Raw genomic sequence first — 13,505 nt, forward strand, 5'->3', positions numbered from 1 at the left:
AAATGGCACTGGAAAAGCTCAAATTCTAACTGACTTAAATTGTGCACTGACCCTCTGCAGCAAGACTGGACATGATATTTGCACCTTGTGTTGGGGGAGAGAAGAACTGGACCTGCAGCAATGCCGTGTTTTTGGGAGGACTACCATGCAAAGTGAATTAACAGTGAACCTCTTTCCTACAACTTTGCAGGTGAAATTTAAGAATGTGGGATTTCTGTTACCAATAATATTAATAATGAAAGAAAGTGCAATGTAGATTCAAATGAGAGGTGGAAGAAGTGGTACAAACCCTGAATTTGAGATGAGTGACAGTCAGAGTCTTTGCTGCTCTAGCTATAGGTAGCAGCACATCCACAAACTTTATGCCAGGTGCTCTCACCAATAAGTTATCACACTGATATCACACAATTCCCACTGTGGGCTGAGAAAGTCCACCTTTGACTTCAGAGCTCTGGAGCAGTTCAAGTTCCAATATGCATTTGCAGGTTACCAAGAGTGATGGACTAAGCAGACTAACTATTGATACAAATTAAATAAATTTCATATCTTAAAAAATAAGCAAGACTAAGCACTAGCTTAGAAAACTCATTAGAAATTTCTTTACTTAAAACCTGTCACTTCCTCTGTAGCACAGAAAAAAAGTCGTGTTTGATGGGGAAGATGAGGATGTGCAGCAGAGAGCCTTGGCACATGGCTCAGGTATGTCAGTCTCACAGGCAGCACTCTTTTTCTCTCAGGTAATTCCAACCAGAAGTGTTTAAGAGAAACATCTGCAGAAGCAATATTGTTGTCCCAAAGTGGACAATAATCATCTGATCCTTTAGGTAAAGACCTAGACTCTTAAAAATGGTATTGGGCCAGCAAAATTAAAATGCTGTCAAACAAAGCAGCTCTGTGGAACTCCTGTCCTTAATGGAAGACTAGAAAGGGTGAGAGCATCCCACATAATCTCCATCTTCTCCATTCTGCTGCCCAGTATGATAATGACCATGATGCTAAGGCAACCAGCAGGAGCAACACAGAAATAAAACTGGTTATTCAGAAGAAATACATCTAACAAGCTCTGTCTGTGTCTGAATGAGCAGTTTTAGACAGACCTTGCTAATAAGGTGTAGCATAACACTGCTGGAGCAGAGAAAAGGGCATTTTTATGTTCGCAGTCTCTGCAATCAGCAGCAGTTACTAACAATGCCACAGTGCATCACGGCTACTGAGGTTTCCAGTGCAGGTACTCAGTAACTTGCAAGGAGTTGCTGTAAAATATTTCAAGATGCTGAAAGATAATCTTAAAATGGACAATAAAGAGCAATCTGAGCCATTTGTGCCAAAACCAAAACTTAAGGCTATTGAATACACAAGGCTGCTGATCAATAAGACTGATACAGACTACATAACTTCTGACAAACTGTATTTCAAGATCAGCCTCATTAAATGGAATTATTTAAAAAGCATTACATTTGAATGCATTAGTGTCAGCCTGACTTTATTTAATGCCCATTGTTCTTAAAGACTATGCCTGAACCTGGCACATGATCCAGTTCATAGTACAGCATGCCTGCTAGTGTGTTACACGGGTATTTACCTACCTGTAATAATCAAGAATTATTTTACTATTAGAGTTTTGAGCAGAACAAAATGCTACAATTGCTTGATGACTCTAGAAACATTTAAATGTCAAGTGTGATAAGAGTCAAAACTGTGCTGCTATCTGGTAGCTGTGTAATTTAGAGAGGCACAGATGTGTGCATGTTCCTGCATGTGCAAGCACATTCATACATGTAATCTTGATCTTGTTAGTTTACAAAAATTACAGTATGTTCTCCTAATTCTTCCATACTCTTAGGCCAATAAAAGAAAAAAAAAAAAAGCTACTAACCTAGGAGGTGGCTTTCCTTTGGCTTCACACTGTATTACAATATTCTCTCGAGGGTCAACAATGTAATCTTTTGGAGATTGCTGAGTTATCGTAGGAGGTTGTGACACTTCATTATGAAATACAACAAAGAGAGAGGATTTCAAAAATATTTTCAGAGTACCATCAAGACACTTTTGTAAGCAGAGAAAGAATTGCATTTAGCGACCACATCATTGACAGAAGAGTGGGATTAAAGCATCCTTTGTATCAGGAGGCTGAAGCTCTCTACCCTTGTAAATCAGTGTAGCTCTGCTAACTTCCAACTGAGCTATCCTGATTTACAGCGTATGAAGATCTTGGCCAAAACGTTTCATGAAAATATAATTTCTCTGCCTCAGATTTCAACAGATTTTTACAAAACCAAAGGACACTCAAATTCTAAGTCCAAGAAATCTGAAATCAAGAGCTGCAAGACATACATCTCCACAAAATGGTTTTGTACCACACAGAAGGAAAAAATATACATTGCTTTGTGCTTCTAAACATTTTGTATATTTTCAAATTCTCTGCATGTCCACACATTTATTTTGTTTAAGATATTGCATTAATCTATAAAGCATTCTTTTAAGAACTACTTTTCAGGAGTAAAAAATGTGTTATAAGCAAAAGACACTGTTACAAATGACAAAAATAGTATCTAGCTTGCAAATAAAGTAAACATGTAGGAAAAGTAAGCACCAATTCCCCTTAAGAAATCCATAAAGAACATAGTCTCTGGAACTGTTCCAGGAGAAGCAGTCATTTAACATTTGTCATTTTTCAATTACTATTAAACAAGTAGCACAGAACAAAATTGATTCACCTGACAAAGTAGCTGGTGTCTACCTATGGCAATTTATACACTATTACCCTTATCTATGCCAATTTTTTGCATTAAAAAAAACACTGTTTATGATATCAAGATAGTGAGAAAGGTGTTGTCATCAACATTATTCATATGTTTATAGTTCAGTGTCACCAAAATAAACTTCTTTAATAACATGCCCATGAACATCTCTGTCTAAGTGCTGTAAATCACCTGTCCAGCAATATCCTTTGTTTGTGCTTTGGGGTAATTTCTAGCCACTGGAACAAAATATTTCTATCATTAGAGTTAGTTTGGTTCTCATGCCTCACTCTAGACAGTTAAAATTCTACACCAGATTTTTATTTAAGTCTTCCTTAAGGATACCATTACACATAAAGTACTCCTTTGCACAGAGGTAGCTGTCTGTAAAACCCTAGCTGCAAGAAACAGCAGTGAAAAGAAATCAGATGGAATGGAATAATAACAAAACACAGCAGCCAAGCAGAACAGAACAGGCCATGGAAAACTGGGTTCTGCTCCTCACTGCACAGGGGAGAATCCTTGAAAGAGGAAGGCAACATTCTTACATGATGCCTTCATGTGTATTTCTTTAGGAGTACTTGAAGGCAGTCCTTTTCCCTCTCAGAGGCATTTCTCAGGGTCAGTATGTACCAGATGCTTACTTGGGAAAAGCAAATTCACCCTGAAAAAGGATATGACAACAAACACTGCCCAGCCTACAGGATATTCCATCTGATACACATCAAAGACCTGAAATCTCCACTCCTGTGTTATGGACTGCACTTAAAAATGATTAAATTCACCATAAAACTAAAGCTAAGTTAGAAGCCATAAAATATGAGGTCTACTTAAATAGCTATATCCACTGTGGATATAAAAATATGTCCACATCAGATATGTAACATAGTAAAAAGTACATACATTCCAATATTTTTTATCATATATATTTACTCCTGAAAGTAGTAATAAAACACTGCACATGCTGATATTGAGTGAAGATTTTAATGTTCAAACAGCACACTATCAAAAATCACACAATTAATTTATTCAGAATATCAGAATGTTGTTTTATGTACATTAGTATTTTCTGAACACTGCATGCACAAAACATCTAGATACAGCAAACAAAATTATCAACAAGATGTCAGAATCACACATTTTTGGACTGCAAATTCAATTTGCAGCACAATCTGTATTAATTTTCAGCAGCACACAGCCTATTTTTAGTGAAGAGTAACTTACATTCTTCTAGAAGTTTTGCTTTTATTCCCACATCAGAATCAGCAGTTGAATGGACAAATGGAGATTAAAGAGAAATATTTGTTAGTGAAGAGAAAATTAGCAACTTTGAGAGGGAAGATAAGTATCTCTGACAAGTGCATTGGTCACCATTAAAAAGAAAACATTGAAAACATGCAGCACTGCAACCCATGCAGTGATGCCTGAAATTCCAAACACAATTTCCATTGTGTCAGATATTACTACATTTATCTTAAAGCTCTTGGCATGAGAAACTTTCTTGAAGTGTTGACTTTTTAATGGCAACCATGCTATGTGATTTTGGCCTTGCAAGGACATAACACACAAATACTGAGGTGACAGCAGCAAATCAGAATTAATGGAGTGTACTGCACTCATGCTGCAGTCAAAATCAATCCACCCATATGATCACGTGGAAGAACAAAGAGAATGCTTCAGGCTAAAATTACTCTTGTAAAGACAAAAGCACCTAATCCTACTCAACAGGCTTGCAACCCTTTCTGGTTTGAAAAATAACTAAATAAAAAAAAAATCATCTTAGCTAATTGGAATTATTGCTTAATTCCAATGTTTTGCATAAACACCTCTCTTTATCAATAGTCCAAATGTCCCTGAGTCCCTACATTTTCAGTCATTCCTGGCCTGCTTTGAGGAAACACTGGCTAGGAACTAGTGAACTTGCCGTGAATAGAAATTTTCTAACCTGGATGAAACCTAAATATTCAACTAATCAAGTAGGTTCTCACCACCAGGTCTCTATGGCTGATATTCAGGGAGGAGCCACAAAAATCTGTGTCCTTCCCTTGTGGTGCTCTCCCAGAGACAATTCTCATCATTAGTTATGAAAGTGATACCATCATTCCAGATGTAATTTCTGGTTAAAAATTCATGTATGTGACTGTATCAGACCTCACAAAATTAATAAGCATGAAGCAGAAGGGAATTAAATTCTCAGTACAGAATTAAAATGATACATCCAAAAGGGCTATTAATTTTTTTCTATTGATGCATTTCTGGTAAATTTAACCCAAAATCTTAGTCCTAAGATCACAGTATTAAAGAGGTGCAGAATCTATATGAGTTGCTAAACTACAAGATAGGTTTAAAAGACTATTTATAGCCTGCAAAGATGCTTAAGGAGAAAAATTAGGTTTTGAAAGTAACACATTCATTTATTCATCAAACTTTCAAAGCCTTCCTTAACCCACAGCTTATTCCTCTAAAAGCATTTGCAGCACAACAAGTTGGATGTCATTCAGATATATTGATTTTGTTACAGAAATACAGGTCATTGGTTTGATAGGCTTGTAAAATGCATGGGGGGAAAAAAAACCCACCAAAGCACTTGCAATGTATGTCAATGATTATTAAAGAAAAACATGCATTTCTGGAAGGGAGGAAGGTATCAAAACCACAGGGGTAAAGAAAACCATGCAGATTAGAATCACAGCCAAATTTACTGATGTATAAATCCATCAATTAAACACTAGCCCTAATGTTCCCTTCCCTGGAAATTAGTTTAACAAATGAATCATCACTCAGAGGTGCAACATGGCTCACTGAATTCTGAAAATGTGATTATGTTTATCTTAGAAAGAAAAGAGCAACCTGAAACATGAGTAATTTAAGAAAATTAGCTATTGAGAATGTAAAACACAGAAGCTACCATTGCTGCCTTCTCAGCATGGAGTGCCATCTTCAAGGTCCCCCACTAACAGAGTCTTATATTAGACAAGAACTTCAGATAATGGGGTTTCCCCTCCTCCAGGCGTTTCCTCATGCGTTCATGCTGGAGTTCCCCGCCCAGGACATTTCTAACATGTTTTTAAGTAAAATTTCTTAACTGTTTTCAGGCACTACTCAAGAAATCTAAGAGCCTTACTTACCCTTTTGCATCAAAAAAATAAGATGCTTTGAGTGTCTGAATTTTAGGTATTTGAATTTTTTACTAGCTGCCATACCAGGGCCTGGGAACCTCTTCTCTGAAGGTAAGGGTGATTGTTTACAGCCACTAGGAACTGTCCTGGGATTTTTAGAAAGATATCAATGTAATCTTAATTTCACAACTAATTAACATTTAGCAGGGCTTTTCTGGCTTTCCTCAGTTTGATCAAACAAAGGCACACTGAAGTGTAAGTAGGTTTGTGTGAGAATCCTGTGTTACACCTCCTCAACTGAACAATGTAACTCATTTTATGTGCACAGGTTTTGAAAATCTTCAGTAAGTCAGTGTAAATATTCAAAATTATAATGTCCCGATTAAAGTGAACAAACACTCTATTTTTAGCTCTGTGTTGGAGTTATCTTCAGTTTCCTACAGAAATTATTTAATTATTCTTCTATTATTCTGCACTTAATTATCAGGTTAATACTTACAGTCAAGAGGTACATCCAGTGCAGAAATAATTTGGCACAGAAGGAGGACCAGGGAAGTTTTGCTTGTAGATATGCTCATCTTTTTTGTCATGATTTTAAGCTGTACTGAGTAAATCACACTTGAAGAATGAAGTTCAACTTTGTTAAGATTAGATAGCTTGCAGTAGTTATGTAAATATAGACAAGAAACCTGATAAATAAAAAAACAAAAGAATGATATGCAGATATAATGGAGAGTTAAATGGTCACATGCATCTTAATAATATTATGAAATACAAGCAGTCTAAATACTGTATCTAAAGATAAGAGTTACACCATTTATTCTACTGAAATACAAGAAATTCACAAGTTCTTAGGTCATCTAGATCATAACACTTTCCTAAAGAAGCTAATGAAGAAATCCCACAACCTTATTGAACGGAAATACAAATACCTCTCCTAAGAAGGATAAAGCATCAGTCAGTCCATCTAGTTAAAAAAAGAGTATATACTAAAGATTTACAGGATTACAGCTCTGGATGCCCACCTAGTCTCTCTTTCAAGCACCCTGCACCATTCTTGGAAAGAGGCATTTTAGGCATCTACTCCAATGAAAATATGTCAAACCATGAATTTGCCAAGTAAACTGTGGAATCCTTCTGCAGCTTTGAGCTAGGTATTCCAGCTTCTCCCCACTTTGGAACTCTTTCTGATATGACATCTGTAGACTGAATACACAAGACTTCATGAAGGCGTGAAGGTGCTATCCTGAGTACTGTACCTAGGCTCCTATTTCTGGATATCTGATTCCTCTCAAAATAGGTAACATCAAAATGCTTTGTCATTTCTAGCCTGAAACCAAAATGTAATTAACTGTCAGCATATTCTCAAACACTCTTCTCCTCCTTTCATATGTGACAAACTGCCGGAAATGAAACTTAAGTTCTTGGAAATGTGTTAGATTTTCCTCCTCAGCCAAGCATGAGAGATCACATTAGCCATGCAGAATGATTCTGGTTCCCTTCTTATTTTCTGCACCCAGGACCAAGCTCTAGCTGAGAAAAATGTTGGAGGAGTGAAAGCTGCCTGCAAGCCCCATCAGCATCACCAGTGACCTACAAAGAGCTGCACAGCCCTAGAAATCCAAACGGTGCTTGCACAATGCATTCCCAGTAAGTGCACATCCACTGAGAAAGCACTGCCCAGATGGATCAAGAAGTTCACAGTGATCAGCATTAATTCACCTTGAAGAGCACACTTGCTCAGCTCTGGCTACAGATATGAAACACAAAGCTATCCAGTCCACAAGGAGTTACAGCTGCAAAGAAGCACCTGCTTTACAAATGATAAATTAAGATTTGTTTGTGCTTCCTGAAGTTACTTAATGGTAAGAATTTACCTCAATTTTCACATTACAGAAGAAATTATGCCTCTTAATTGCTGCTGTAAATTATTTTTCTCTTTGTACAGTCCTCTGAGCAAGAGTGGAATTAGAAACTAGAAATGAGGTGTGGAGCTCTACTTCTAACCTAGGACATCAAACTCCCTGATTCTTACTGTCACTATCTGCAAAACAGATTTTTCTTTCAAAATAAGAATATTCTAGTAGGTTAAAGTTCTAGACATGTACTACTTGGAGTTGTTGGGCAAGTTGCTAATTGACATTCCAAACTATCTCTAGGACTTCATACTGTAATGTAAAGATTAATTATTTATCATGGCAGATTAGAAAAATTACAAAACACATCAGAAGAGAAGACACCATAGTTCTGGCCTTTGCATAATTATTTATATAAACTGGAACTGCACAAACAGTCAAGAAGGTGGCATGCCAACCTAAAAAGACTCAGAAAGGAGCTCAGGCATGTAGCAGGAAGGCATGAAAGATAATCAGACTTTTCTAGAAAAACAAACTGAACTTTGCTACGTTTTAAATAAGCACCCTAAATTGCTGGAGGTTGAGCTGGGAAAGGTGAGAAGTGCTTTCCTCATCCCATTTTGGCACATCCAGTTTACTACACTCCTGCTGCAGAGAGCAAGGGGAAGGGGTAGAGCTTCTGTCAAGAGTGCCTGAGAACACTCCAGCATGTTTCCTGCAATGAAGTGCTCTCCAGAAAAGCTGATTTTATTCCAGCAACCACAGCTGTCTGCTCTTCTCAGTTAAACTAGGTTCTCACCCTCTGTTCTCCTGATTAATATGCCATCTCCTCATTACAGTATCACTGCAATTATCAAGGTGCCCTCTCTGTGCCATGACCTGGGATTTACAGGACACTCTTTGAAGTACTGCACAAGTGAACCTTGACTTATCTTGTTTCTCCTCCATGCAAGGTTTCAGTTCTCCTTCTGAAATCCTGAAAACCTGATTATCCACTTTATTGTCTTGTTCTTTCGACATGTAAAATGAGTATTGCTGTGTTTTGAGAGTATTGTAAAATCAAATTGCATTTGCTTTGAACAAGTACAACTGAATACACAAGCACTGGTGAATCAGGCAGGGGCAATTAAAATGATTGGGAAAGTAATACTCTTGAGAAATTGTCTCATATTGTCTACCTCTGCTACTGCAGAGTTCCAGTTGGACACCAATTGAATCTACTGCTGGGATGTTTGGGTATAATATGGGAATTCAACCTCAGAGAGCCCAAGGGGTTTGCGACAGAATATTACTGAAAATGATTTTAGGTTTGTCAGCACAACTGGGTGCTCCTGCTGAATGTAGTCAGTCAAGATTAAATCTGGCATAATTTAGTATTAATACAACAGCTGCTATGTAGAACTAAACATTGCTTTGACATAACATTATCTGCTACAAAATAAGGACAGGCCTCTAAGCACAGATCAACGTAAAGGCTTCAATTGCAAAACTTGAAATATTTATACAGCAGATTGCCTTTTCCTCCAGATAATTTATTTGCAATCTCTTGTAACTGAGACATTTTTTCCTGACCTTTTCATAGGAAAACACATACATTGTGACAGTTTGGTCAGGAGTTTGCTCACCAATTTGTACAAAATATTATTTTCTACCCTTGCATACCTCCTATGTACCTAACAAAATGTCACTTGTTACGTCTAATGTGCTTCTTGATGAGATACTGATTGTGATTAACAACATGGACTAAGGGTTGAAGCTATGGGACAGCAAACAGGAGTCCAGTTAAATAAAAATGCATAAGCAAAGTGCAGTAGCAATTCATCATAAAGTATAATTTGAGAAGGAAAGGGTTTTATGTAGGTATTACAAAAGAACCAGGAACAAGTGAGAGACGTTGACCTTTTTTCACTTGGGGAAAAAAAACAAACAAAGAATTACTTTTTAAAAATGACCCACAGAAAGACACAATTAGAAGAATGAAGGCACCTGAGGTGAGCCTGAGGTAGACTACATGGCAGAAGATCAAGACACAGTTGGTTCCCAGTGGTCTCTTCACTGGGACCATTTGGCTATAAACAGCAAAACTCTGAAAAACAACATGTATAGGGAAGGGATAATTTGGAAGACAGAATTCAAGATTTCTTTTGTAAATCAAAAGGGACAAGGATCTCCTCAATTTTAAGAGCTCAAGAGCAAATGAATCACAGAATTGTTAAGGTTGGAAAAGACCTTTAAGATCACCAAGCCTAACTATCAGGCCAGCACTGCCAAGTCCAACACTTCACTATGTTTCTAAGTGCCACAGCTACATGAGTTTAATTACCTCCAGGGATGAGAGCTCAACCACTTCTCTGAGAAGTCTGTTCCACTGCTTCATAATTGTTTCAGTAAAGGAACTTTTCTTAATATTTAATCTAAACCTTCTCTGGAGCAATTTGAGACTGTTCCCTCTTGTCCTTTTGCTTGCTGCTTGGGAGAAGATGCTGGTACATCATGGGTTACATCCTTCCCCTCACTGAAGGAGTATCCATCCTACCTACTCACTCTGACACTCCCTGAATTGTGTCCAGGCACCACAGAATGACAATTGGGTCCAGCCAGTATTTGCCAAAGAGAGTGTTAACAGCTGAACAGTATCCACAACTGTGGAGCAAACACCCACACACCCAAACACAGAGGGTATTTTACCATGCAATACCAGTACTGAGTAATGCTGATTTCTGATTGGAATATTAATACAGACAATAATAATACAATTAATCAATTGACACCTCAAAGGTGAGTCAATTGAGGCTCCAAATGCCAGAGAGGACCCATTTTTCCTCTGTCTTCAACAGAAGCATACAACATGTTTAATTTCCTTGTAAATGCTGCTGCAACATTTCTTTTTTAGGATGTAAGAGTGTAAGGAAGTGTGTTTACTGAAATTTAACCTAGTCCAAAGTTAGACGGCATTTTCTAACCGTAATATTGTTTCACAGAGACTTGATGCATCACTGATTATGCATTTCTACTCAACTATATTATTTTTAAGACAAAAAAGGTCTTTAGAAATGTGAATGGAAACCAAGTTCAGTGTAAGAAATGTGAAAGGGTTATTAAATTGTAAGACAGAACAATTGGAATATTTCATAGACATTAGGGAAAAAAGCATTATCTTCTGTATAAACACAACTAAATTAATGCAGTACAAGTTAGACACTGGAGATCAGAGAAAAATTATTACTTAGCAAAAATCTTCCTCTGCTTCATTTGTCTAATGCCTCTATTTTTTTCTCACAGTGAAAGACAGACATAATTAGAATATAGGAAAAATAAATAGTTTTCAAGGAAATTTGTTTCATAGCAGTCTTACATCTACAGAAACATTAAAAGCAATTTTAAGTGGCATAAATGTATTTAATGATTTATACATTGAAAAGAAGTGTTGAAGATAATAATCAAAAAGCACAGAATGCTTGCTTTTGAGGAAAACAGCAATAACCTTATCACTTAATGGAAGGTCTTTACAGGACTTATGTGGTTTACACAACTATGCTAACTGCAAGTATTAATAAGATTATTTACAATATTTTCGAACATGGTTTCAAATTTCACCCTTCTTTTTTAGATTATCTAGCATTTGCAATAACAGGCCACATTAAAAACACTAATTAGAAACAAATATTTAATTAAAATCTTTCAAATAGAAATAGATAACAATGCACTTAGTGTTACACTACGTAAGTGTGTAAGTAACAATAATGCTATATAACAAGAATAATTCTAACTGTTTTTATGGGGGTAGTATGACACAATAGACTAAACACACAGGTACCTGCTGACAGACCCAAGTAGTAGTCAAAATTCTGCTCTTGAATAACCTTGTAGTCAATTCAGTCCCAACTGGTTTGCTTTCCCCATCCATCTCTTACCTATTAGATGTAAATTATCCAAGTTATGGTCTATTTCTACATAGCTGGTCTTAATCTACTTAGCACAGGACACATAGCTTTAGTGTCTGAATAGAGGTGTCAATAAAAAGAAATAATTTTTAAAACTTTCTAAAAGCACACCACATTAGAACTATTTCTCATCCTTTAGGACCCTGGAAAACACCATACTGCTTTCCTCCAGGTTTTTAATTTGTCACAATCTACTACAAATCTATCCTTTAAAGTCATCAGGAAATACTAAATCATTTTCTGTAATCTCCTGTTTATGAAGCTTAAACTCATTGCTTTGGACTTGGCTACACTGTAAATTTTATAGGGATATCCATTCAAAGAGAACTGGATGAAAAATAAACTATGGAGACAGAACTCCTGAATTCAACAAGATCTCCTGAGGACTAATTCAGATGCTTCAGGTACTTATTAGGGTTAAATGTTTGAAAATGGCACTTAGCCATTTTCAAGCTATTTTGACAAAGGCAGATGGTCTTGTGTGCCACACTCTAAATGTTCTCAACAGTTCTATATACAGCAAAAAAATCATCAGCCCAGTTACACTCCTGAACTGCCACTACACTCAGCATTACTGTTTTGGCTCTGAGAATGTACTTAAGCATTCATAGTGGTCCCCTTCCTTTCCACAATCCAGACATAATTTACAGTCTCTCTACTGTCACTCTATTTTCAACTGTGGGAAAGCCACTTAGTCCATGAAACTTCTTTACTGACAATCCTATATAAAGACCTGCCAACTGGTTTGTCATTCATCAAAGTCGGGTCTGTTTTGTTACATAGTTCAATTCATGTTTTTATTAATTGGTTTCATATGGCAGCAAGCCAAATGCTTTTCAAAGTCATCTGACCAACATCTTACCAAACTTGTAATTTTACCAGATATTAAAAGATTAAAATCAAGTTTTTGTAAGTAATTTGTTTTACAAGCTCTACTTTCCATAAAACTCTGAGCAGAATCAATTTTACTCAAGGCTTTTAATTCCCTATCAGCTGAGCTCCCAATCAGCTTTTTCCATATGTTCACTGGGATTTATATCAGGCTATACTTACCCTGCTCAATCTGCTTGTCTATTCTGAATCTGGGCAGAACACCAGCTATCTCCCAGTCTTAAGGAACATATTAAAAAACTAAAACCTGTGAACCAGATATCTTCCCCACTGGGTCCTCTGGAGCTCACAGGTCACCTGGGCTTGCTAAATGACATAAAATTCTGTGTCTTCAATGCATATTATTCAATACCTACTAATGGTTACTATGACTAAAGAGGCTTTCCATCCAAATATGGTGCATCATAATTTTTCTTCCAAATAATCATGTTACTTATAATAATATAACAACATCAGAAAACAGTGTTTCTAAGACTTGGTCCTATTAAAAGACCCCAAATATTTGCCTGCTTGTCTCCACCATGGAAATGACCAACACATCTGCCATGAGAACATGCCTAAAATTTCATAGCTGCTAACTGGATCTCTTTGGTAGATCACTATGAACACTGGGATGCAGATAAAAAAGCAGAGATAGGGGTCCTTAAAAATTCCACTCTTATTTCAGCTGTCTGCTCAAGAAACACAGTCTATGAGCACAGAAAATGCAGGGGAAAAAAGCCCAAACAATTAAGCACAGAGGTCAAATATCTAATAAGGGCAGCAGGTAAGCCTGTAAATTCAGTCATGTGTCACAGATTTGAATCCTTAAAGCAGCCACTTAGGGTTGACTTTTAAAACACTGGAGCAAGGCTAATCTGTGCTTTTACAGTTGTCTTACATATTCCCTTAAGGGCTATATTGGATTTGGCCCTTTTGAGGATTTAAACAGAGCAGCACTTACTTTTTAGATCC

At 36.8% G+C, this 13,505-nt stretch overlaps 1 protein-coding gene across 34 annotated transcripts in view; it reads right to left on the reverse strand.

Moving 5' to 3' along the window:
- NRCAM (neuronal cell adhesion molecule) overlaps window positions 1-13,505 on the reverse strand; it is a 145,373-nt gene that overhangs the window by 61,167 nt on the left and 70,701 nt on the right. For 16 of the 34 annotated variants that reach the window (XR_010027615.1, XM_063155228.1, XM_063155226.1 and 13 more), the window contains 3 exons: window positions 6,360-6,549; window positions 3,966-3,983; window positions 1,877-1,982 (listed from right to left, as the gene is read on the reverse strand). Coding sequence is in view for 32 of the 34 variants with exons in the window: in XM_063155228.1 (XP_063011298.1) it covers window positions 1,877-1,982; window positions 3,966-3,983; window positions 6,360-6,450 (215 nt within the window). In the remaining 2 variants the exon portion in view is untranslated. Of the gene's footprint in view, window positions 1-1,876; window positions 1,983-3,965; window positions 3,984-6,359; window positions 6,550-13,505 lie in introns of those variants that run through there. The other 18 variants (XM_063155244.1, XM_063155237.1, XM_063155241.1 and 15 more) reach the window with 4 other exon arrangements.

Source organism: Melospiza melodia, chromosome 4 (genome assembly GCF_035770615.1).
Source record: "Melospiza melodia melodia isolate bMelMel2 chromosome 4, bMelMel2.pri, whole genome shotgun sequence".
NCBI classification, from domain to species: domain Eukaryota; kingdom Metazoa; phylum Chordata; class Aves; order Passeriformes; family Passerellidae; genus Melospiza; species Melospiza melodia.